Source organism: Rhodnius prolixus, unplaced genomic scaffold (assembly GCF_049639745.1).
Source record: "Rhodnius prolixus isolate KJV_2025 unplaced genomic scaffold, Rpr scaffold_14, whole genome shotgun sequence".
In the NCBI taxonomy this organism is placed as follows: domain Eukaryota; kingdom Metazoa; phylum Arthropoda; class Insecta; order Hemiptera; family Reduviidae; genus Rhodnius; species Rhodnius prolixus.
Genome location: NW_027411594.1, coordinates 3,231,186 through 3,258,310, shown reverse-complemented (window position 1 = coordinate 3,258,310; position 27,125 = coordinate 3,231,186). Strand labels below are relative to the sequence as shown.

At 35.3% G+C, this 27,125-nt stretch overlaps 1 protein-coding gene across 4 annotated transcripts in view; it reads right to left on the bottom strand.

Annotated features, from left to right (window-relative positions):
• LOC141451663 (potassium voltage-gated channel protein Shaw-like) overlaps positions 1–27,125 on the bottom strand; it is a 231,910-nt gene that overhangs the window by 99,437 nt on the left and 105,348 nt on the right. For all 4 annotated transcript variants that reach the window (XM_074123155.1, XM_074123152.1, XM_074123153.1 and 1 more), the window contains one exon: positions 19,960–20,139. In XM_074123155.1, the coding sequence (XP_073979256.1) occupies positions 19,960–20,139 (180 nt within the window). The remainder of the gene's footprint in view (positions 1–19,959; positions 20,140–27,125) is intronic.

Here is a 27,125-nt window from a genome sequence, read left to right as displayed (position 1 = left end):
GAAGCTCCGTCACCGCCTCCAATGTTTCTCTTTTACATTCTCATGTTTACACTCTGTTCCTCTTTTTATACGCTTTTGGTTTCAAGTCCTCTTTTTGGAGACTTACTTTGTACATTTCTATAGTTTGCAAAAAGTAGTCTTGCAAAAGCAGTCTATATTTATTTGTTGAGAAAGACAAACAAAACCAATGAAGTTCAAAACATAAACATAAGCTTAAAAAGTCTGATTTTTTTTAAGTACTTAACATTTCTGACTGGCGAAGGATGGACGAACACTATCCACTTCTTCAAAGAAAGCGCTGGAAGTAAGCCAGTCTTGCCACTTCACACGCACTCAAACCATTACACCACACATATTTCCAGCATCTAAGAACTAACACTATCTCTTAAGCGCTCACCAGGGCCTTCGAAATAGAACGTTAAAGTACAGCTAAGCGTCCTAACCTCAAACCTACCTGATCCCTAATAAGATGCACACCTAACAAGTGTGGTTAAAGTGTAGGAAGTGTCGGTATTGAATGTTGTAGTTTAGTCATAACTCCGGAAACTCGGAAGGAAGTTATAAGTATTCCTATCAAGGAATCACAATATCTATTCGAAGCTTTTTTATACGCCCTTCAAGAGAAGATGTGATAGAATCGCTTTCTATCAGAAGAAACTTTAGCAAAAATGCAAATGCGAAGTTCAGAACACCTAATATACTTAACTGTTAAATATGTAAGCGCCAACTTAAAACTTAATATTAATTTAAAATGATCAAAGTTTTCAATAAAATAGATGCCATGAAAGAGAAGTCTTTACGTGGTATGGTTTGTTCTGGGAGCTCGAGCACATTTACATCTTCGCCGCTCCATCTAAGACAGTTTCAAAGTGTCTCTTGCTCCATTTACGAGAGCTTTCAAAGTAACTGTAACAGCTCTTACTCTTGGTTGCTGTAAAGCAATTATGGTTCATTGCTCTAGAAATACTCTACCCGTCCAACTTACCAAGAGAGAGACGCCTATTTAAAGATTGAAAGGGTTATTTCAAGATATTTTATTAAGCTACTTATTTGAAGGTAAGGATGTGGAAAAGATTGGAGTAAGACACGACGTACGAAATTTGAAACTGGTACTCCAGAAAATTAAAAAAAAAAAAGGGGGATAATGAGGTGGCAGATAAGAGTTAAAGAGGATCAGAAATGGGAAGAAGGACAAGGTCAAATTAAAGGGTGTAGAGCGCATCCGGGAAGTAATATTTTAGTCAAAATTGATGAACGAAAAGAACAACTTCACTAAAATGTTCAGTTTTCCTCAATAATGGCTACAATAATTTCACTTGCAACGTCCACAATAACCCAAGAAACCTGTTGTTAACATCTCACGAAATTCTCGCAAGATAAATTCTAAGATTTCTCAATTATTTTTTACTAAATATTGGCTTAAATTTAGATATTCCATAATCAGAACCTTTTCCAACAATACAGTATTGTAACTATCGCCCAACTAGCGCAATAAGACAAAAACGAAATCGCTAAGAAACGTTGGTGAAAAAATTATAGTAATGATTTATTAAACGAATCCTTACTAAAAATTAAATCTAGCAAATTTTCAAGATATATTTTTAAAAAAATGCAAAGAAAATTTTTTAAAAAAAATCTAATTATCCAAATCATTGAGCTGCAAAATTTTTTTAAGAAGTAACTTTGCAAAAACTTTAATAATACGGTTTAGAATAAGGAATTTTATCGACTGTAACAAAGTAAAGTTCCTGGCAAACTTCTTAAATAATTAGCCATGTAAACAACAAACTTGAGTCTTGTAAATAATACTTTTTTCTTCGCCGTAAAAAAAATAGAAGAAAAAGATAAAGTATCATCGGGAGAAAAAGTGGAATAATGGATTGTTCTTCATTAAGTTTAGAAGTGAACTGCTCCTGTGACAGGGGATCAGTTTGTCAAGGACACGCTCCATGGGCAACTACAATGGAATATAAGAGAGGAAAAAAAGGTCTTAAGGCGACTTACAATGGAGGAGGATAAGCTTTAAGGTTGCCCAAGTAAAGCGTACGGCTTAAGGGGGCTAAATATTTGCTAGGAAATTGATTTTATACAAGAAAAGCAATATTTTCAGTAAATGGTCCCCAAAAGGACTTAAAGGCCCAGCTTAACCAACTGTGACGCAAAAAAAAAGGAGTGGAGTTTCTTGGACAATCGAAAGAAAAATTAAAAGAAAGCAATAAAATAAACCGAGAATAGAACGAGAATTACAAATATAGATTTCAGAATCTCGAATCTCTGATGCAATAGACTATCAAACAAACCACAATGACTAAATTTGGAGCATGACTAAAGTTGGAGTAACATGAAAATGTATTACTCTACAATTAAAATTTAAATTATCATTATCCCCCTGATATCCATCTAGCTCGAGCTGGTGTTCCTCAGGGCAGTGTCCTAGGTCCTATTCTTTACTCTTTGTATACAGCAGACATACCTCAACATCCAAATACTATCCTCTCCACTTTTGCTAACAATACCGCTATCTTATCTCCTCATCACGATCCTCTTATCGCTACACGAACTCTTCACATCAACCACTTACGAAATCAATTTTTGTAGTATTTACTCTCAGACGGAAAATCCTACCTCCTATCATCTTGAACCAAACTCCTATACCAACTGTGGACAAAGTACGCTACCTTGGACTGCAATTAGACAAACGGTTGACATGGAATCTTCATACTAGACTGAAAAGACAAGAAACTAACCAACGCTACAAACTTCTCGCCAGACTACTTGACAAACGTTCGAAACTTAACCTACATAACAAAAGACTCATATCTACAGTTACTGCGACCTATTTTGTCATACGGCATCGAAGTATGGGGATCGACTAAGCGTTCCAACTCTCTACGCCTCCAGACATTACAGTCAAAAATACTTCGAAAACTTTCTTAACGCTCCGTTCTATGTATCTAACCTCATAGATGTAACTATCCATAATGACCTCAAAATCCCTTTCATTACAGATCTTGCTAACACTCGTTTCTTCAAATTTCATTCCACTCTACAGCAGCTCATCCTAACCCTCTCATAGAACACCTATCTTCCTCCAAATTACCAGGTAATCCTCTAAGGGGATTGGAGAGAAGATGGCCTCGTGATCTTCTCTTATCGTGAGAGCAAAGCACGTTACTGGAGTGGCACCACTGGGTGCCTTCTCCACTCATGATTTTCTTTTATTTCTTTTTCATCAGGTACCATATTTGCTTGTTGCAACAACTGTTGCAGTGGTAAATTACAATAAAAGATTTAAAAAAAAATTATCATTATCAATTATGTAAAATATTAAAATAGTTTTAACTTAATCAGAATCAAGGAATGATAAGCTACAATTCAGGAAAACAGATCGCATTTTAAAACCAATCGTGTTTTTCTTGTTCGTGCTTTTTCAAGAGACAAAAAACAACACAAAAATAAAAATTGAAAATGTGCCCGCAGTAATTCTTCATTTTACAAAGCAGGTTAAGAGAAAGATAAAAAAAAAAATAGAGTCGGCATCTAGAGCTGTTTGATCTAGAATTAGTTTAGAATGTAATATGCTTGTCCAGATCTGTGTGGCAAAGCACCTATATCAAAGCATCCGTTGGAAAAATAAAAAATAAAACTCCAGTATTAAGGGAACATTTAAAATCCCTCAGATATTTTCACTACAATGCCGAAGACACAGAATATTCAAACAAATACGATCTGGAAAATACAAAACCTATTTATTCTTATATCAGCTGTTCTGTTACTTTGCGATTGGAATATTTTGTACATATATCAAATAACACAAGATTATTATACAGCCTGACGTTCTCTTTTCCCGGGACTTTGTTGGAGAAGCTATCAGTGTTTTGTTATTGGAAAAAATGGTCTGACGTCAGAATATTGTTCTATTTAGTATGAAATATAAATACAATCCTCAATATTGAAAAGAATTCTCCATTTTTAGGTTACTGTATTTATTAAAAAAAATATATCTCTTTTTTTAAAAAAGAATTTTTCTTGTATTTCCACTTTTTACGGAATAAGTATTTCAATATTGTTTCCACTCTAGTGGAACTAGTGTTCAGTGTTCAATCAAGATTAAAATTATCTTAATTTTGCTAATTTAATTTTTTTTTTTTTTGCCAAAATAAGTAGGATTGTATTTATTTTTTTAAAATACCGTCTAGAATTTGTATTAAACCTTTCTACTGCAGGTAAAGTAATCCCTATTTTTTTTCAGGCAGGCTTTAAGTAGAACGACCAAATTAGGTATCGCGGACGGAGTAGCAAACATATTTAACTATTAAATTCTCATATTAACCACTAAATGTTGTACAAAGTCTAAGAAAGGGGATCGAAGCCACTAAACCAACAATACATCTTAGCTTTGCGGGTCTAGCCGATAACCGCTCGGCTAATGAGGCGCCTTACAATATTAAAACCATTAAATAAAATCCAAGGTTTGGACTAGAAATCGAATCCACTAACCAACAATACATCTTAGCTTTGCGGGTCTAGCCTATAACCGCTCGGCTAATGAGGCGCCTTACAATATTAAAACCATTAAATAAAATCCAAGGTTTGGACTAGAAATCGAATCCACTAACCAACAATACATCTTAGCTTTGCGGTTCTAGCCTATAACCGCTCGGCTAATGAGGCGCCTTACAATATTAAAACCATTAAATAAAATCCAAGGTTTGGACTAGAAATCGAATCCACTAACCAACAATACATCTTAGCTTTGCGGGTCTAGCCTATAACTCTCGGCTAATGGGGCGCCTTACAATATTAAAACCATTAAATAAAATCCAAGGTTTGGACTAGAAATCGAATCCACTAACCAACAATACATCTTAGCTTTGCGGGTCTAGCCTATAACCGCTCGGCTAATGAGGCGCCTTACAATATTAAAACCATAAAATAAAATCCAAGGTTTGGACTAGAAATCGAATCCACTAACCAACAATACATCTTAGCTTTGCGGGTCTAGCCTATAACCGCTCGGCTAATGAGGCGCCTTACAATATTAAAACCATTAAATAAAATCCAAGGTTTGGACTAGAAATCGAATCCACTAACCAACAATACATCTTAGCTTTGCGGGTCTAGCCTATAACCGCTCGGCTAATGGGGCGCCTTACAATATTAAAACCATTAAATAAAATCCAAGGTTTGGACTAGAAATCGAATCCACTAACCAACAATACATCTTAGCTTTGCGGGTCTAGCCTATAACTCTCGGCTAATGGGGCGCCTTACAATATTAAAACCATTAAATAAAATCCAAGGTTTGGACTAGAAATCGAATCCACTAACCAACAATACATCTTAGTATTGCGGGTCTAGCCTATAACCGCTCGGCTAATGAGGCGCCTTACAATATTAAAACCATTAAATAAAATCCAAGGTTTGGACTAGAAATCGAATCCACTAACCAACAATACATCTTAGCTTTGCGGTTCTAGCCTATAACCGCTCGGCTAATGAGGCGCCTTACAATATTAAAACCATTAAATAAAATCCAAGGTTTGGACTAGAAATCGAATCCACTAACCAACAATACATCTTAGCTTTGCGGGTCTAGCCTATAACCGCTCGGCTAATGAGGCGCCTTACAATATTAAAACCATTAAATAAAATCCAAGGTTTGGACTAGAAATCGAATCCACTAACCAACAATACATCTTAGCTTTGCGGGTCTAGCCTATACCTTGGCGCCTTACAGCTTAAGCATATAGGTAAGATATAACACGGATTGTGGCCACTGTATGTATTTTAATAGACACCACCTATACTATACGCTAGACTAGCAATGGGCAAAGATTTTTTGAAAAATGGACCAAAAACTAAAAGGAAAAAATTTTTTCGGGCCATAATACTTATTATATTTTAAAAAAATACAGTAAGTAAGTCATTTTTATAATATCAAAATTAAACTAATGCGATGTATGAACATGCGAGTGTTTTAATAATTAATAGTCCGACATAAAGGTTAAAATATAAAACAAAATTTGCAATATTACCCCAATTTTTCAACTCGTATTAAAAAATTAAGTGTAATTGTTAGTTTTAATTATTATTATAAAATAAGGTGATTGGCCGAATTGAAGCTTTCCCTGGACCATGATTTTGCTAGATTATTAAAATTTCATTTATATTTTAATGCGCCTGTCCGCGTGTTTACGCCTTTACCAAGCTTCACATTCATATATGTACATAATATTCGAAAAATTTTCATGTTTAGATAACCTTCCTCTACTAAGCATTATCACAAAATAAGATGCTACAAGAAAACTGTATTCCAGACGAAAATATATTTTTATTCTAAAAAAAAAAAAAGTTACTAAATATATTATTTATTTTGTTGAAACCCTGGAAGGTATGCCGCCCTTTGCGTAGGATGAACGTAGGGCCACACCCTTTGCTTGTTCCGGAATATCTCTATTCATTGTTAATGAAAATAATGCTTTCCCTTTCAACACCAAATTTACACTGAAATTGGTTTGATGCTCTGAATGCGTATTATCCAAAAAGAAATTTCTACATTAACTTAAAAAGAAAATTTCAATTTTTACTTAAAGGAAAAACTTTCTAACTGGAAAAACAGGAGTTAAAGAAAGTATTTTTCTTTATTAATTTTTATTTTTTTAAAAAAAAAATGAACTGAAAAGTAATTAGGGGATAAGAAAACTCATTTTTTAATAGCTTTTCTCCATAATTAAGGTATAATCAGGAAATGACGGGTAAAAAGTAATGTTTAATGTTCTCCTCAAGTTCACTGGAGATCTGGGAGAGGAGCCGATTGACGTCACTTTACGACACTATTGACGTCACTTGACTTTTATTATTTTTTCTCTGTCAATCCAATTTTGATTACTGAATTGTCCACAATCAAAGATGTCAAGTGTTTACAGGATTGGTTTACCCTCCGACGGAAAGGTTAGTTGACAAAAAGATGGAACCACAAAACCACTTCCTTTTGGAATGTGCCGATACAAAATTTACCTATTTATTTGTAAACTCCAACCTGTACCCATTTTATGTACCTCCAATTTCGGTGATGTATAACTGTGTTATTTTCCAGTCACATTTACAGTTATCCCCGTATTTATAAAAGGTTTTAGGCGTATCCCTTTAATTTCGCTCACAATGTTCAAGTCAATCGCAACAGGGACTGGAAAGATTGTCAAGGTTTTGATGGTGTATTCTAAGAGTCCTTCATTGACTATAATGTATAGACCAATAAACACAGGAGACATAAAGAACACGGCCTTCATATTCTCGTACTGAACCACTCCAGTAATCCAGTTTGGTGGCCAGTAGCTTTCTCCATGAAGCCTTATTCAATGCCCCAAGGCTCATTGGCCGATACTAGTATAATTGGTGCCAAGCTAAGATAGCATTGTCTTTTTTGGTATTACTTAGAATATTGCCGATTCAGCACGCTTTTCTTTGTGCTTACATTTCTTTGCAACACCTGAAGCATCCTTACTGGATTAAGGAGTATGCAAATAATGGTCTGTACACGGGGCCATTGTGCAGTCAAGTATTTATCTGTAGAGGCTTTTTCTTTTTTAAAAAAAATAAGGACCGTAGATCCAGGTCAATAAGAACTTCTTATCAAAACAATTTCATAGCCAAACAGTCCAAAGAAAAGAAGTAAGTCGGGTAAATCGAAAGGACTTTATAGATAATAAGTCTACTGAAGGAGAGACTTGAAGGATGAATTAAGCAATAAAGAGGATTATCCGGGCATGTTCAAGAAGTAGGTTGACATGGTGACGTGAAGGAAATCTCATTATCCTATATACTTCCTGTAGAGCCAGTCATCAGCATCTCTCTTCTTTTTGCTGCAGAGGACCCATCGAAGAAATCTCAGGGCACCATTTCATTTTTTTCCCCCTATTTATGTCATTTTAAGCTCTTTTAGTAGTAGCTTATTAAATTATATTGAATTGGCTTTTCTGTCTTCCTTAGCTACAAACGCCTTTGGATTAGACCAGAATTTTTCCAATGATTATTTACTTATTGATCTGAGTTCAATCTTTCAAGAACTCTTCGCAGAAAATGGAATTTTCATTCAACATATAATAAAATTATCTTTTGTGATTAATTATAGAACTATGTACCAATAAAGTTACACTATTTTAAATTTAATATTTTACTTTGAAGTCCTATTTGCCTGATCGTCATTCTCAAATTCAAATCGGGACATCGGATTCAGCTAAACATCATATTGAAGCGGGGGTGTTCCTCAAGGAAGCATCTTAGGACCTATCCTAACATGTTATATACACAGTAGACATACCAATCCATCCTGAAACTGTCCTTCTAACTTATGCAGATGATACCGTTATACTTTCTTCTCACATTGATCCGGTAACTTCACACAGAAACCTTTAAACTCATCTCTTTTCTCTTGAGAAATGGTTCAAGAAAATGGAAAGTCAAGTTAAATGAAACAAAATCTCAAAATATTACTTTTACTCTCCGCCGCATCACTCTTCCTCCGATCTTCTATGACTCAATTCCAATTCCTCCTGTTAATGTTGTCCGTTATCTTAGGCTTTATTTAGACAAATGACTGACTTGGAACCCGCATACACGACTTAAACGAACTAAAGTTAACTGGCGTTATTGACTACTTAAAAGACTACTAGACCAACGTTCAAAACTTTCACCTAATAACAAACGACTGATTTACAATTCCATACTAAAACCCGCCTGGACGTACTGGTATTGAACTGTGGGGTTCAACGAAACGCTCCAATCTTCAACGAATTCAATCGCTTCAGTATAAAATTCTCCGCACTATCCGTTAACGCTCCATTTTACGTTTCAAATCTAACTATCAGACCTGGAAATTCCGTTTGTAGGTCCAGATTGCACGAACTTGCTATAAAAGTTTTCATCAGAACTTGTACTCACATTCCAATCCTCTTGTCCGCCATTTATCATCCTCCCAGACGATTAAAACGTCAGTGGCCTCGCGATTTTCTCTCTTCTGAGGGGAGTAGCTAATCCTGGGAGACGACTTAGGGAGTGTTATCACCGGGTAACTTCTCCCCTCAATTAGTAGGAGTTTGTAGTGGTGTCAGTTATTGTCATTGTCACTTATAGTGCATCTAGCGCTGGTGTAACTTAACTAATAAATTAAAACAAAAACAAATTTACTTATGTAAATTTAAAAATAATAAAGTTGAAAACTATTAGGAGACATGTCTTAAATACACGGAGAGCTTATAATCTGTAAAGTTCGATGAACTAAAGATTTTTTTTTTCTGTCCCGTCAAGTGTCTCGTTTGATCACTCCCATCTTACAGCATCCTCTCGTGATGAGTGGAATTCTAAGAAGAGTGGAGAAGCCCACTGTTCGAATAGCCACTCCTCCGTGCCGACAAATTTCTGCTCTCTAATGTTCTATATTTTATTTTCCCAAAGTAGTACCCAGGAATATCCTCATAATGTAAATAAAAAAAAATTATAATTGGAATTCTGAAAATATAGAATTTCAATGTTTTTATATTTCAAACAGGAGGGGGGAAGGGGGGAAGCCCGAGAAAATCAAAGGAACTTTATCAAAGTACAAATTAAACTTTAAACAGCTTTACATCAAAAGTCTTGTAATTTCATCCTTGTTTTTCCTCCCTTTATAACGAAAAATAAAAAGGAAAATCTACCAAAAGGTTACTCTTATTATTCAACAAGATTTGAAGAAATAATTTTCCTGCCGACCACAAGAAATTTGAGTACAGTATTAGTAGAAGAAGCTCAATTGATTAAACAAATCAAGGTTGCAAATCTGTTTGGGAATAACGCTTCAATTTCCTCCCGTTTAGAAGGGAAATTGGCATAAACTAATGCCCTTAAAGATTCTACTTACTGACAGGCGAACACTGGTAGCTTCCTGTTCCGAACCCTTTTTTAGTTCTTCATATCCAGAACTGTTCAACAGCCGCTCAACTAACCACCTTTTCTTTTTCGTAATGGCACAATTGAAAAAACCTTTTTGTAAGCATAAAATTGATCACTACGGAAGGGTCAAGCTGTCTAGATGGAGGAAAAAGAGGAAAGCTCAAGCAAGGAAGTAAATAAAACGTAAGATGCTACCAAATCCCACTTTCTGGCAAGGATTTAATAAAATATAAACAGAGAAGGATTAGCTTAGCGGCTAGTGTACTGAACTCCCCACACAGATTTCTCGGATTTAATTCTAGCTACGTGCTCTCGGATTTTAATCAAGCTAATGATTTAATCAAGACTTATTTTGTATCAGTTTTCACTCAAATCGTAATTTAATTTCAAATTTTAATCTAAAACTTAATTAAATTAAAAGTTTAATTTAATGCATAATAAGTTTTAATTCTCATTGTTTAGACAAACAATGTTTACTGCTTAGACAAACAGAAAATTCTTAAAATATTTGCTTATTAACTCTTTTCAGAAAAAAAAAAAAAAAAAAAGTATTTCTGGAGAACATAAATAAAGTTTCAGTTAATAAGGTTAACCACCCAGCTGTTTAATAACAATAGCTAAGCCAAAGGTAGACTTTAGTAAATACAAATAGAGTGCTTAACTCCGAACAGTACAAGTTTACATAAATAATCTAGTTCCTTCGTTATATAACACACAGTTCTATTTTGTACAGTTATTTCCAGCAGGTTTTGTTGTGTTGGCTTATTTACCAGTATATTGGATAATGAATAATTCCAGCCAAACTTTGGAATTCATTACTTTTTGGATAGAGTTCATTTGTTTAATATTTAATATGATGTGTTTGTAATGTCCGATATTTTCTAATTATAAGCGGAAAACGTGGAAAAATGAACGGATAAACGGATAATTTTTCATGCAATTTTTCATTTTTTCATGGTTGTCTATTTTTGCTCCAATCAGCGCGTTGGCCGCTATAAGTAACAGTGATAACAGAACTATGAATTACAGAGGTGTACAAGTGGAGAAGTTACTCCAGAGGTAACACTCCCAAAACATTAGGCTATTAGTCCACTCTCTTCACTTGAGAGGAGATCACGAGGCCACTGTCTCTTTTAAGGCGTCTTCTCCGGGTTGTCAGGAAGAGTTCTAGAAGAAAGATTTTTGCGCTAGAGGATTTATATGAGATTGCAGGTTGAAGTGGAGTTTTCTGTATCGTGTTTTCAGCGACTTGTAGTGACTAAAGGAATGTTAAGGTCAATGTGTACTCGTAAAATGGAGCGTTTTACAATAGTTCGAAGTATTTTAGATAGTAGTAATTGAATCCTTTGGAGATTGGAGCGTTTGGTTGAACCCCACAGCTCTATTCCATACGCCCAGATGGGTTTCAAAATAGAAGTATAAATTAGTCTTTTGTTGTCCAGAGAGAGAGTTTTGATCTATCGTCTAAGAGTCTTTTAAGTAGCCGATAGCGTCTGTTTAGTTCTGTTCTTTTAAGTCTAGTGTTGGGGGTACAAAACATATAAATCTACAAGTTTTATTCCAAACATATTTCCCTAAAAAAGTAGTAATATTGTGTTAAGTAAGGTCCTTTTGGTTATTTATTAGTACGTTTCATTAACATTTTGAATAATACTCATACATAACCCCCTTACGTTGCCCGAGACGGAAGCACGAAATCGCAGAACAAAATATCTTCACCAAACTGATAAATCTTCCTCTGATAACGGATGAGAGTCTGAAACTCATCAGGATACAAGAAAGATGAGTGGCTACGATGTATAAAATCGGAAGACATTATCGATCTTGATTGAACTAAATGTTCAATTAAATTATGAATACATCCCCAGCTGGTTCCTTTCGTCTAAAATTATGTAGAATTATTCAACATTAATTGATTAATTAATATTTATGCACAAAACTGGAAAATTATGGTCTGTGCTGCTTTAATGGTTACGCGGTAGCCAAGCGGAAGGAAAGGAGATTTCCGGTTGTGGATTTAGATGGCAAAAGGGATTGAATTTAACAAGGACAATGGGGAAGTAGTAGTGTTTTTGGTCGTGGAGTTTGTCCAGAAATTATTCTGTATTAGTAGCGTGACAAGATCTTGGTGAGAAGGGTTTCGAAATTTAAGCGACCTGCTCTGTGTGTGTGTTTAGGTAGAAGGAGCTCCAGAGTTGGATTAACGAAGCAAGGCTAGGGGCAGGCTTGGGTCCATCATCTCTCTCTATCTCTACAGAATCCCTAACGAGAGCTATCGGGGTTATTATTAATGAAATTTGACGTATACTGGTCGCACTGTTTTTTTAGAAAGAATTCTTCTTTAATTTCTTTTACCATCTCGAAAGAGAACTCTTAGCGATTTTGAGAGGGTTCGAGGAACCAAATTTTCCTCAAATTTGGCATACTTATTTCCACACATGTTGTTGTGTTGTTTATTAATTCACTCACATATGGGAGAAGTTGCTGATTTAGTTACCGACTGAGCCTCAACGAGAAACCATTTTTACTAAAATCCTACTATTTTCATTTCCGTTGTAAACCGGAAAGTGAGTTTCCTGTAAGAGAAAAATAAGAACTTAACTTTTTCGTCTGTACAGGAAGTGAAAAAACAACAGCTGGAAATTTCAATTCAAATAAGCGAAATTTCTTGTAATAAAAACACGCATATTATCAAAAGAAACAACAAAAAATAATTAATTTATTAAAATAAGCAACCATATGTAGAGCTAAATAAGCAGGAAGCCAGCCTAAATAACAGTAAAATACATGATGAAGATAAACAGGACGTTTGAAGCACAAGTACAGGAGTGGGGGATATTCATTAAACGGCCATATTGGAAACGGTTATTAATTTTAAGCTTTCTAGGAATCTGAATGTGTATAAAGGAGGCGGGACTCGTGCTTTGGTCTTTAATTAAATATCTTGGCTGTGGGTTCTTAAGTGACATGGTGGGGATGACACATACACATGTGATATCTATTACATCTAATATTAGTCAGAAAATATAATATTATCTCATTTTATTAATAACAGTATGGCCAGACCAATTTTACATTTATTTTAATTTTGTTTTCTACACCTTGTTAATTTAAGAACTGCGTTGAATTGTACTGAGTAAGGTGTGGTGTAACAAGGGAATGGGAAACGTCTCAAACGTTTTTCATTTATATTTTTCATATATTTATATTATTAATTTAAACTCAGTTCGTTTTAGAGCAAGTATGAGGATTCCAGGTTAGTCTTTAGTCGAGATGAGGTCTGGGGTAACGAACTTTTGTAAGGGTGAATAAGAGGGAGGGTTCAAGGCTGGTTTGGGACTGTCTGGGTGCCCTGAAGGAAATTAGTGACCAAAATAAGGTCTTTCTGGTTTGGGTACCTGATCATGCAGGAAATAAGGGAAACGAAGCGGCTGATTTATTGACCCGGGAAGGCTCTTCATTGGCCCAGAGCCCTGTTTTGGGGTTCCGAAGGGTGTTAAGACTGCGACCATTAACTTATGGGTGCAGAATAGGGTCTCAGAAGTGGTGGCTTGCCACCACTGGGCAGAGACAGGCGAAAGAGTTCATTAAAGGCTATTCGCCGAGGCTGACTGTAGAATTAATCCGTCAAGGCCGTGGGCCTATTAACTGGGCCACTGCATGCTCAGAAAACACATGCATCGCATGGGCCTGGCAGATGATAGCCTTTGTAGGTTCTGTCAGGAAGAGCAGGAAACGGGCACTGCACGTGTTGTGTCAGTGTAAGGGGCTCGTGTGGCTAAGGATGTTACTTCTCGGGGGAGGAAAAACCAAGGCCTTGAAAGCTTTACCCAAGAGCCGCTCTCCCAGCATTAAGAGTCTGATTAAAAGGACAGGTCTGGAGGGTGAGCTTTAAAGTGAGGGGAGCCACAATAGATCCAAAGGGGTCGTAGTGGCGTAGGCCGTGAGGCCGCCCTAGTCTAATCTAAACTAAGAGGGAGGGTTTTTCGGTTTAACGTGAAGACTGTGTCTGGATTTTTATGATTCTCCTCAAACTACGAGACTAGGATTTCAAAACTTGATATTGAAAATTTATAATTATTGTAAAAAGTAAAAAAAGTAAAGTAATCGCCTATTTTTTCAGGCGGGCTTTACGTCCAACTACCAATTAGGTGTCGTGGACGGAGGCGACTAGCAAACATACTTTACTGTAAATTTCTCTTATTAACCATTAAATAAAATACAAGGCCTACAGACCGGGAATCGAACCCAGTACCACAACCCATACTAGCTGCGCAGGTCTCACCTCTAACCGCTCGGCAACCGTGGCGCCTATAATTATTATAATACATCTTTTTTAGAGAAATTGAAAACAATGACTAGAACCACAAATTGGTTGGATTTATTGGCCTTTCAACTGAAAGGGTTAAAAATAAGATTAATAAATTTGATAAATTGCTTATTTGAATTCGAACGTAGCGCACCATTATTCCCGAAAGGTAGAAATGTAAATGGTACCAAGAAATAAAGTAAATAGACCAACTTATTCCTTTGGGCATTGATGAGTGAATGCCATCATGTTATTGATGAGGGTGCTTGGGCGTAAGGCAGCCAACTAACTGGGAAACCGACACCCAGGGCTTTGGTTACCAGGAGGATCTTGGCGTCCATTAATCAGTCTTTACCTTGGCAAAATGACAGTTCATAACTTTGCTCTCTGGGTGGGGGAAAGAGTGATAGAACAAGGGTGCGAAATTTTCTCCTTAGTCTGCGCGTCTTTGATTGAGTGGAAAAAAGGAAAGCTCTTAAGGAAAAACTGAACTTGCTTTATCTTACTGAAAGTTTATTAAAAAGCCTGGGTTTTTGTTTGATTTTTTTTGAATGAAAGAAAACCCCCTACATTATGAATTATTTTTCATTTCCGTTTAAATCGCAATAAAGTATATTAGTCAGCGCGGAAAAACTTCACAGATATTTGATTTTTTGTTTTGTTCTGACAGACCGACAGATTTTTATATTGAACGATTTAATAAACTTTGAATGAAACAGGAATACGTCAAAATGATTTATCTGCAGAGTAATTGCAGTCTCTTCTTCATTGTTCCCTAATTTTGTTCTCATTTTATTTTTGCTTCCTTTTTTTTTTTATTCATAAAAATGAAGATAAAGGAAGTCGCAAGATTGATCTACTTGATCCATTGATTGAACATTTCCTTACTTGTTTAAAATTATTGATTAGGTGGATCCGTAACATCTTAACCTTTATGGGTATATATGTGTGTGTGCCCTTTCTGCCAATGAGGGCCTAAAATCTGGCCTAGCTCCTTCTGGGACCAATTAACTGGCTTCATAACTTGAACCTCGTTTGTACTGAATTCGGCCCTAGGGAGCTTGCAAGGGTTAAATTTATTCACCCACCTTGGAAGGTGCCATGATTGTTGGAGCGGACAGAGACAAGGCCCGCAATGTTAATATATATATATTGTGGTACTGGGTTCGATTCCCGGACTGGGCCTTGGATTTTTTATTTTATTTATTGGTTAATATGAAAACTTTCGGCACTGCATGAGTTGTGTCAGTGAGAGGGGCTCGTGTGGCTCAGGATGTTACTTCTCGGAGGAGGAAAAACCAAGGCCTGTGAGAGCTTTATCCAGGAGTCGCTCTCCAGAATTAAGAGTCTGATCAAAAGGACGGGTCTGGAGGGCGAACTTTAGAGTGAGGGGAGCCACAATAGGCGTAGGCCTTGAGGCCGCCCTAGTTTATAATCTATCTATCTAATATGAGAACTTTATAGTGAAGTACCTTTTTGCTAGTCTCCTTCCTCCCAACGACCCCTAATTTGGTAGTTGCAAAAATAGGCATTACCTTTGGAGGGAAAATAGCGTTCACTTGTCCCTTGTGCGACCATAATATCAGCCCTTTTACCAGACAGTATTTAGTCCCTCAACTTTCCGAAAAGTTAGTTTTTGCAAACTAAATGAGTATTGCAAAAATTCAATCCAAAGAACGAGTTATATATATAATTCTTTAATTCGGTAGAAACAATACAATAGCATATTTACATACAATACAGAAATAGCATGGCTACAAGCCGTCTGCTGGAGCTGCCGCATGATTAAATTAAGTAATAGCACTTTTAAAATAAACTAAAATAAAATAAAAATAAATAAATAAAAGTAAAATAAAATTACACTATATTATGAATCATATTCCATAAAAAATAATTAAATATAATATACAAATAATAATAATGGTTGATACAATTTAAGTGGAGGTAATTTGTTTATATCTATAAGACCACGCTTTTTTTAGCAAAATAAATAACTTTTTGAGAGTTTTCCGAACAGAGAAGATGCGCAATTTGGTGTGGTGATATATTAGAACCAAAATATTCTGTTCGGAAATTAGATAATGTTGGACAGGTAATAAGAAAATTAAAAAGATCCTCAGGACCCTGCGAGCACAAAGGACAAAAATATCTCGATCTCTGGATCCTTCATAAGCCATTAGGGACCTTGTTCAATGCCAATAATTCCCCTCTAAGTCTAACCAACCGCTTCAAATCGTCAAACTTTAAAGTTTACGTGAACATCACTAATAATTTGACCAAATTGTGGTTTAATATCCGTTCTGAATAATAAAAAACCTTTCAGTATCTCTTGTTCGTTTCAGAGACTCTTCACGAAAAAGGAGTTTTCATTTTTATTATTATATCCGAGTGCTGTTTAGGCCAAGTTCAAAAAAAAAATTTAAAGACAATAAACCTGTTAATAACGTGGAATTCCAAGTAAGAACTCTTAAATCTTAAAATCTGCTCGAAGATGAAACTCTTACTACGAGCAAGGGGGTAAAAAAAAAGTATGAAAAGAGAATGAACGAAGGTGTAAATTGAGCAAACATGTACACATGAGCTGCGGCCATTTGCCAAGGTGTTTAACAAAGAAGTAGGTGTATGTCTCCTCATGATAAGAAGAAATTACTACCCTATATCAGGTTAGAGCAGCAGCCTTGGCTTACCTAAACTTTAAGATTAGAAACCTGCCACTAGAATGGCTTCCACTAATCCAGCTCATATAACAGTAGCCTATTTTATTAACACGAAAAGTTATTAAAAATGGAATTGGTTGTCTCTTGTCATTTCCGTTACGATATTCATATTTAATAGATGAATATTCATCTTCGTAGCGAGAAGTAACCTACTCAAAATGAATTCAAGGAAAAAAAAAACAGTCTAACTTCATTATTTGAAAGTTAGTGATTTAAAACAGAAACTCATACTTATTATTATTTTTTCTTGTTTAATATGCGCAGACTGAATTCCCTGAAACCAGGAATTTAATTATAGTAACGAACTAACTGGGAATGTTTATCTAACCTGCACTAGCAAACTACAGATCAAAGCGGATGTTGGTTAATTAAATTTAAAATATCTTCTCTGGAGTAAAGCTGCTGATAAAAGGTTTCCGGTGCAGTCACGTGATCTATTAGTTACCAAGCGGAAGGAATGTTCCAGTCGATTGGAATAGGGGGGGTCCAGTGCGCAAACTTTCAAACTGGACTGTTTGCTATTATAACATATTAACTCACGTTCTATATACTGCAAGTGTGCACCAACCAACCTGTTGCTAACAACGTTTTGACCAAACTGTTCACCTGTATCGGTTTGGTCAAATAGCTTTACGAAAAGCTGTGGTTCAGAGGTCCACAGATATTATCTTTGATTTTATCCATGCCGTGGCGCGAATGTTTGTTGTAACACAAAACCGAGGTTTCAAGCTTTCATCTACCATTAGAGATAGTTTAGTAGATAGTGAGTGGAAGTCTAAATCTCTACACCAAACTGTTTAAATCTACGAGTACTTCTGATGATGAGATTATAGTCATTAAACCTATCAGCAAAGCAATAAAATCAAAGAAATAACTTTCTTTTAACATAAAAAGAACCATATTCTCCACAGTTCGCTCGTTGTACAGGCGAAAGCTAAGAGGAATATGATTCTGAAATCGTCCCCAGAATCACGACTATCTTAAAAGGCTGGAAACTTAGTGAAGCGGCAAAAACAAACACAAGTTATCATATTGGACCGCGCATAGTGGGGAGCAAAGCGAAGATAGAGCAACGCTACCAAGAGAGAGAGTAGAGCAACGCGTTGTGACATGTTTGATTACTTCGCTCTCATCGCGCTCTATTTTCTAGGTTAAAATGGGATATTGCTGCATTTATTGGTGCAGTTTTTTTTTTTTTAAAGAAACCTCTGTGGGACCAAAAGGATCCTCTACATCGCAACCGATTTGTGTTGATTAAGAAATGGGACAGGATTAATGGGGAATTCGTCCTTTTCTTGATTAATATGCCTTCAACACTGGTTAGTATGTAATTAAATGTTGAAATAGACGCATGAAACTTACCAGGATGCTCCCGAAGTAGTTGGTCAAGAGATGGAATTCACCAAGTTCATGTCTAGTCCTGTTTATATCCTGAACACTGCAGCTCCTGCTACTAAGCTGCTGTAAATACAAAATTTTCTAGGAAGAATTTTCGTATAGAAATAATTCCTCCATCATGTCTCGTCGAAAGGAGAACGCGACTAAACTCGGTCTCTATGTGCATGCGACTCTTTGTTCGCTGCTCGCCGCTCTCTCTGATTTGAAGCAGCTATCATCGTCGCTTTGCTCGCCGCTCCACTATGTTTCCAGCCTAAGGAAGTATTAACTGAGCAAAAGTTGCCCGCCTTGGCCGCCGTCGAATGTCTTGGCTTTTATGTCAACTATTTGGCTGGACACATTCCTTTTCAGAATAACACTGGACGAAAGTGAAACCCTCTTAAGGTCATCGAAACTCTTGAGAGACTCGGAGGAGGTTCAGGCAGAAGAAAAAGAAGATATCGATAATAAAAAGTATCTTTAATTCCTGTAAATCGTTACTACATTAACCCTTTCCGGACCGAATTATTATACAAAAAAAAAATGCAGACAAAAATGTAAAAATCACAACTTGTGCTGCCTCAACAGACATGGAAGAAAACTAAAATGATGCCAATTGTATCATTTGGCCAAAATTAAGCATGAAATAATACATTTTAAACTAGTGATGCCATATGGCATTATCGAGCTGGAAAGGGTTAATACTCGTATCAAAGCAAAACAACAAACATTCTATTAAATTTTGTAATGCAATCGAGTGAATGCGCTATAAAAAAACCTTTAAATCTTTGAGAGCAAAGGAGTTGGTAGCGCAAAAAGAACTACTAGTAGGGAAAGTCCTCAATCTCTTTAGTAGGGGAGGTTTCGTCTACTAGATCCAAAGGAGGCTGGCACAATAAGTCTCTTGTGGCTGCGGTGCCTTAGGACATAGGTCCCGCCCCGCTATTTTAATCCTTAATCCTTAAAAGTTTTGTAAATACAGTAGACTTAGGTAACGCATATGAGAAATTCCATATTGAATAGACGCCGTTTATGCTTTGTGTTCCAGAAGTACATAACATACACTTCATAAACTTAAAAATGTTCTAAGTTTATTTAGCAAGCAAAGTCCAAATATGTTGCAAAGTTTTAATTTATGGAATTTATTAAGTATATTAAGTAGTGAAATTCGAATACTATGCAAATATGTTCTTAAACAGTTGTAGGGCTAATTTATTCTAGATATAAAACCAGTTCATTACCTGTATTAATTACGTGAGAGTAGTTAAAAACAACTGCACTATGTCCTAGATTTATTTTAAACAAGAAAATATGTTTTCCCTGACTTTTCAGCAGCTCTATAAAGGTTATATGATACCTACCTCCACGTGGAGGTTTCAATCACGGGACCAGCTGATTATAACCTATCTTTGAGAACAAAACTTCCACTATTAGTAGAATCTATTATGGATATTTAGCAAATTATACACGTTAAAAAGTAAATAAAATATATTTTAAAAAATCTTCCCCAATAAAGCTATTGAAAATTTTAAAATATATAAAACAAATTAGTTCTGAAAATAAATGAAATTACAAAATACATAAATAAATGAAGAGCAACTTAATTAATTAAAGCTATCCACTCACCTTGGCACCGACCGAAGAGTAGGGCTCATCGAACAGTGACCAAACTTTTGGCTTGAGTCTCTGCCAAGCTGTAAGTCTTCCGGCCATGTAATCTTCTTCGTAGCCAAACATTCTAGCCACTTGCTCTTCCGTCGGCCTTTCCGAATCAATATCCAACTTGTCCAGGATGGCCAGGGTTGTCTTAAAAAAAAAAAAAAAAAAACCAAACGCAACTAATATAATGATTGTTACTTCCCTCCTATAAGTTTTAATAATTTAATAAAAATCGTATAGGTATTAAATATTATTTAAATAATAAACATTGTAATTTGAGGTCACCAACATCTGAGACTACCAACTTTTTCAGTGAAAAAGAAATATGTCTTCTAGACAATTCCATTTCATCAACTGCATCACTTCTCCAATTATCATTATTATTTACTTGTCATTTTTAGTTTTTACCAAAGAGGATAAATCTCCAACGCCCAGAACAAAATATAAAGTTCAAAAGTTGAAGAACTTCCTTATCATTTTTGCTGAGTTCACCTTTTGACATTTTTAGAATTACTACATCAGACAGGAAACCAAATTAAAAGTGAGACCGGGCATAATATAGCAGTGCTAGAATGGCGGACTCTTCTTGTAGAAGAATAATGTTCCTAAGAGCATCCTCCGACTCCAGGACCAGCTGATACATATCATTCACAGCCTGGATGTTGATATCTTACACATCTTATTCTTCTTTTTTTTTTTTTGCCGAGATATTGTCATCTTAAAATGATGTTTCAGAAGAATATTTCCTGCTAAGATTTCTCATGTGTCTTTAAATAGAGCACTGTACCAAAACGAAGATAATATGACACAACCCGCTGCAGGCAACGCTTTGTTTTCCTGATAATGAGGATACCAGGAAAATCAGTTCTTCCTTTGTATTATTAAATAGCAAATACTTGCAGAGATTTTAGTCTATGCCATAGTAACAGAGAATTTTAACCAATTAAATCAAAGTATTTTCTCAAAAAAAACAAAACTAATAATTGTCTGCAGTCTTTAAGTACATAAGATAAAAGCGATTTGAGAATTTACTAATTCTAAAAACGATTGTACTTGTACTACGATTATAAACTATAATCCCCAAAGTTTAAGGGTTCTGTGACCTATGCACCGTTGGCAATTTTCTGTTTTGAAGTGCTAGCTATAGTACCGGACAAGTCCATCTAACTAAGGGGCTCTTTCTAATAGTGCAACATTCTTCTTAGTAAAATGCATTTTATGTTTGGTAAGTGAAAACGTTTTCCCAAAACAACAGGTTTTTTTTCCGGAAAAGTAGCTCATGAATTTATTACCAATTTTGTAATAAATACATAATACATTTTACACTCACATTATATGAGCAAGTATCATCTGTTTGTTGCTATCAAAATAAATTTTTAATTCAATTTAAACAGCAATTTGGCATTTCCATTAAGGGGCTTAATGGAAATGCCAAATAACAAAATATTTTGTAAAAATTTACTGAATTTGAATGCCAACAGAAGTAAAAAGTTTTGTATTTCAAACTTAGTATTGTTTTTAATTGAAAGATTAGTTGATTTAATCCAGAGCTTGGTTAGGATTATTAACGGAATTATCGCATTACACTAGCGCTAACATCCGGCCTTGTTTCATAAAATGTTGGTCACTTTAAAATAAAATAAATGTCACGGTTCTTTTTTAGGATGCTGTTTAGTTTGGATTACAGTTAGTGCATTGTACTGTGCTACCTATTTGCATACCTGTACAAACCTATTGTTTACTACGTGATCTATTCATCGCTGGAAAGGGTTTCATGATAATTAGTTTCGGTACGAGGAAATGTTTTTTGAGCCGTTTTTCGATTTTTGTTTTTGAAAAAATCGCTCCATAGATTGGTTCCTCTTTACTAAAGAGAAATAGGAAGTAGCTATGGGTGAATAGACGATATTGAGCCAGCTTTCGACTTTACTTAAACTAAAAGTTTCATGGACAAAGTTAAAGTTTAATTTGAGAAGGATTGATCTGTATAATGCAGTAAGAGGGAAAGTCAAGTTAACGTTAAAGAACATATGTTCAAAGAAATCGTACTTGGACGAAGAAACAGTGATAGCAATGCGGGGTCCAAGGGAAACAATGATACTCACTGCTTTTTGATAAGAGTTCGAGATTTTTAAATAGTGAAAGGACATGTTCGAGAATTTATTCCTGATTGTTACGAGAACCGGCAGGTTTCCAGTAATTATGAGGGGAACCCCAGAAAGTCTAGATTAAGAACAGAATTTAGATTTGGTTGGATAAGATTGTGTGGTCAAGGTACGGCGCTAGAATTTAGATAATAATACCCCTTACGCACTAAAACTATCGAAAAAGGGTTCCTTGAATTAATTAGTTTCGAAAAAATATTCAAGTGAGTTGGTTTATTGCCATTTAGATTGTTTATTATAGAATAAAAGATAATTATCCGACCATATAAAACGTAATAAAATAAAAATAGCAGTTTTACCAGTTTTTATGACCAGCTATTAAAAAAAAAAATAAACGATGTTCTGTGGATACTTCGAGCCCATTTTATGGAGTACAAGTGTAATAAAGTTATATCGAACTTTGTAAACTAAGTAGACGAATAATATTATTATTATTGTAACTTTAAGTTTTCATTCGAGTAATAAAAATTTGCTGTAATATTTGAAGGAGGACTTCTGGCTGAGTGCACTTGCGCTAAGTGTATAAAATGGGAAAATATGGCATAACCGGAAGAAAGTTGAGAGCTGAGGCGGAAACAGGAGCTGTTTACTATAAATTTTATGCTTAAAGCATTCTGTACCATTTACTGATATTTCTTAAACTTGTCGCCGGCAATTATATACTTATAACCTACTTCCCACGCAGCATTTTGCTTTTAAAGTGCAAAGTGCGTAAAATTTCATTTATTTGACAATACCGCATACCTTGAGAATTCCTTTGATACTAAAGATAGAAGATATATTTGGAGGTAAATTGCCAATTACTGTGTCTCAAACTGGGTTATTATAAAAGCATACCAAGGATTCCAAATTTCAATAAAATTTGGAAGTTTTAATTTTTATTATTCGGAAGTCGAGCGGTTTACTCCAAACTTGCGTAACACTTATTTTAAATGAACTGACAGCCAGAGCCAAATAAAGTTAGAAGATGGCGGATTTAATCAGTGAAAGAAATCTTCTTCGGAAAGAAACTTTGTACCGTACGAAGCTCTTAGCTATTAAATTTCCAAATTTCTGTAATCTGTAAGCTACAAAATAATTTATTTATTTATTTTTGCGTTTATTTGAGCTACAATCAGCGCGTTAGCGCTATAAGTAACAATGATAACAGTGAACAGTAGAAGTAAATGAGTGGAGAAGTTACCCCAGTGGTAACACTCCAGAACATTACTTGGTTAGTCACTCTCTTCACTGGAGAGAAGATCACGAGGCCACTGTCTCTTTTAAGACGTCTTGTCCGGGTTGTCAGGAAGAGTTCTAGAAGAAAGATTTTTGTGCTAGAGGATTTATATGAGATTGCAGGCTGAAGTGGAGTTTTCTGTATCGTGTTTTCAACGACTTGTGCGACAAAAGGAATGGTTAAGGTCAGTGTGTATAGTCCAGGTTGGAGACATAAAATGGAGCGTTTACGATAGTTTGAAGTATTTTAGATTGTAGCGATTGAATCCTTTGGGGATTGGAGCGTCTGGTTGAACCCCACAGCTCTATTCCATACGCCCAGATGGGTTTCAATATAGAAGTATAAATCAGTCTTTTGTTGTCCACAGAAAGTTTTGATCTATCGTCTAAGAGTCTTTTAAGTAGTGGATAGCGTCTGTTAAGTTCTGTTCTTTTAAGACTAGGGTGGGGACAAAATAATAATAAGTATATTAATGAAATTTAAACTTTATGCGATTGTTTGAATACCATTGATGATTATTTTGTAGTGTACGCAGGATCTCAAAATTTATGTTTTTTTGCCAACGGAAATAGTAAATGCAAGGAAATTACTTCCTCTTACAAAAGGAAATAAAAATATTGATCGCTTTCAATTTTTCTGAGATTCGATGGATATTAAAGCTGAGGGCTGAGCTGCTGAGTCTCAATTACAAGCCATATAATCCGTTAGCTGAAGAAGGAGAGTGTTCCCTTTGTAACTAACTATAGGGTAAACGAGGACATATTTCTTTTGTGGGACAATGTCCTATTTTTGCTTCCTATCGGTTGTCGGCATTTGGTGAAAGATTCCTTTCTTTTAATGAATTTATTAACATATTAAATGGTCCAAATTGGTCTCCTCTAATTAAATATGCAACTGCTGCCTGGCAATATAGAAAAATTATAAATAACGAGTTTAAGTTTTAATTATAAGGATAATGAATTGATAATTTACAGAAGTTTCTTTTTTTTCAGGTCCTGATTTAGTTATTTCATTCATTCATTTCTCTCACTTTCTCTATTATTTCATTTATTTTAATTTGTACACAAGTGAATATTTATTTTAATTTAGAATTGTTAACCTTTCTCATTTTTTATTTTTAGTTATCTAAAACAATATATTTAATGTAAGATAATTTTTTTTTTTTTCTATCTCCTGTTTGAAACCAGGATTATGTATCCCCACCCCGGCAGACGTGTAAACATGCCGTAATAAGTTTGAATTGAGTAACAGTATTGTATATAAGTATATATGTATACCTTATTTCAAATAAACTTGTTATTATTATTATTATTTTTTTGCTTCTATTTTTACCATTATTATTAATCAATTAATCGACTGCTGAATCGATCTAATGAAATTAATGCCAATCGATTAATGCCAAAATAAAATAAAATAAAATGTCATGCCTAAGACTTTGAAAGTTGACCTAAAATTAACTAAATTCAATAGAATTTTTTGAAAAGAACCCGCTTTATGAATCGATCATTTGTTGCGGTGAGCCGATTAAGGGAGGCAATAGGCGGGGTGGCGGACCGGCTGTGGTAACGTCACTTACATACAAGGCCACACCTGTAACCACAAGTCTTAATATAGGCTAGCAAGCTTAGAACTTTCATTTAAGTTTTGGGCGCCCTTAATTCAAAAAGCACCATTGAGTGGTACAAATGCTCCAACTTTATGTATTCTCTTTTATAAAAGTTTGTAGAATATATTGTAAAGTTCTGGTGAACTGGGGGTTATTTATCTTTTGTTGTTCCGGACGACAGGTTTTATAATACATAAATGTTATATTTAGATTGGACAATTATTTTCCCTAATTACTGAAAGGGATGAGAAAAAAAGGCCCTTTAATTGGCCATATTCACCACTAAACTCATTTATTTAATTAGGCTCAGATATTTTAAGCCGGAAATGTTAACGTAAGATATTCAATATCACACCACCACCATTTGGTTAAATAATTTTTGCCAAATATTCGTTGAAGTGGTCGTATAGCTTAATTTATATATTGACTGCCTTCAAAATGGTTCATAAAATTCTGAAATTCGGTTGGTTTTTTGTTTTTTCTAATCGTAGTGACGTCTAATTTTTAATGGAGTCATAATTTACGAGTTTGATGAGGGATATCCAGCGAGCAGGCTGGGGAAAGATGGAACGTCGGAGATGTCGATGGAAAAGTTTACCAACAGACAGGAAATACCGCAGCAGATGATTTAATATTAGAATTAGAAGATTAGAAAAGGAGGGATCTATGCCCCGCTGCACCGTAGCCAAAAGAGGCTTATTGTGCACTTCCTATTTTGGATCTAGTAGACGAAACCTCCCCTACTAAAGAGGTGGAGGACTTTCCCTACTAGTTCTTTTTATGCTACCATCTCTTTTGCTCTCAAAAGAGCCAAAGGTTTCATAGCTTGCAATGCAGCAATCGTGAACAGCAAGTGAGAGGCAGTTTCCTCCTCTTCCTGACCCAATCTGCACAACAGTTACGAGCTAATAAGCCCCCCCCCCCACCTTGTGCAGAACTGCTTCCTGAACCTACCATTGCTCCGTGAATACGCCTGTAATCAGAGTAATCTGATTTCTACCCAAGCAGAGAGAGTTGGCTGTTTACACAGCCGTGGCATCTTTGTCTTGCTGTGTCGGGACATAGTAAATGAAAAGATAAACAAAATAAACGGAGAGGAAAAGATGATTATGATTGCAAGAAGCAATAAAAAGCGATTAATATGCAAATTAACTAAATTATTTATTGGTATTAATTAACGCTAGTCATTGTTCTACCCCCTATTTCCCGATTAATATTAAAATCAAACTTCCGTTTCTATATATTTCTGTACTTTTAAGGAAATCCTATTATAGACTGAATCCAAGTCATTGTTAAATCCACCATATTAGCGCATAGTTTTCATTCTTTTTTTATATACTATATATGTATATTTTTTGCTTTAAACCAAATCCCTTTTTAAGGAAGAAGAACAGAATCCAGAGGGATAAGATCTGAAAAAAAAATTAAAGATAGTATTCTGGGTGTATAAAACAAAGATTGCTTTTTCATCCGAAGTATAATCGACCTAAAGGGCCAATAAACTAAAATGGAGGAGGATATTGAATTGGTAAAAGGGTTTATTTTCTCTCTTTTCAAACCTTATAAATATGGATGGCCTCTTCTATATCTACATAATTGGTAAAAAAAATTAGTCGACTGTTATCGCTTCATCCATTTCTTTCTCGCTGCTTTATCCATTATCCATTTATTGTTTATATTGGATAATTTTGGCTACAGTAAAATATGTGTTTTTTCCTTTCGTTTTTGACATCAATGCGCAAATATTTGCGCTTACTTTTGTAATTTTTATTCAGTCTTCTTTTTTTGGAACTAAGCTTAGCAGAATTTTGCTTAATTTTTAGGTTTCCAAGAAAAATACTGCAGCGGTTCTTTAAACGTGAAAAAAGGGTTTTCACATATGGTCTGCCTGTGTGACTTGAGGTCAGCCGTAAACGGAAATGTCAGAGAACACGCAGAGAGGAGTGTTGGAATGATTTGCCGTAGATTGCAATGAGGAGGAGGAGGATTACAAACATATAATAATGATATGTCCACGTTATGTAGTAGAAAGGAAACGAATGTTTGACGACTTATACAGGTATTTAGATGCACCATTTCGCTACGAAGACATAATATTCTCCACCAACATCTATGTGCTTAAATCTGTAGCAGAGCTAGCAAA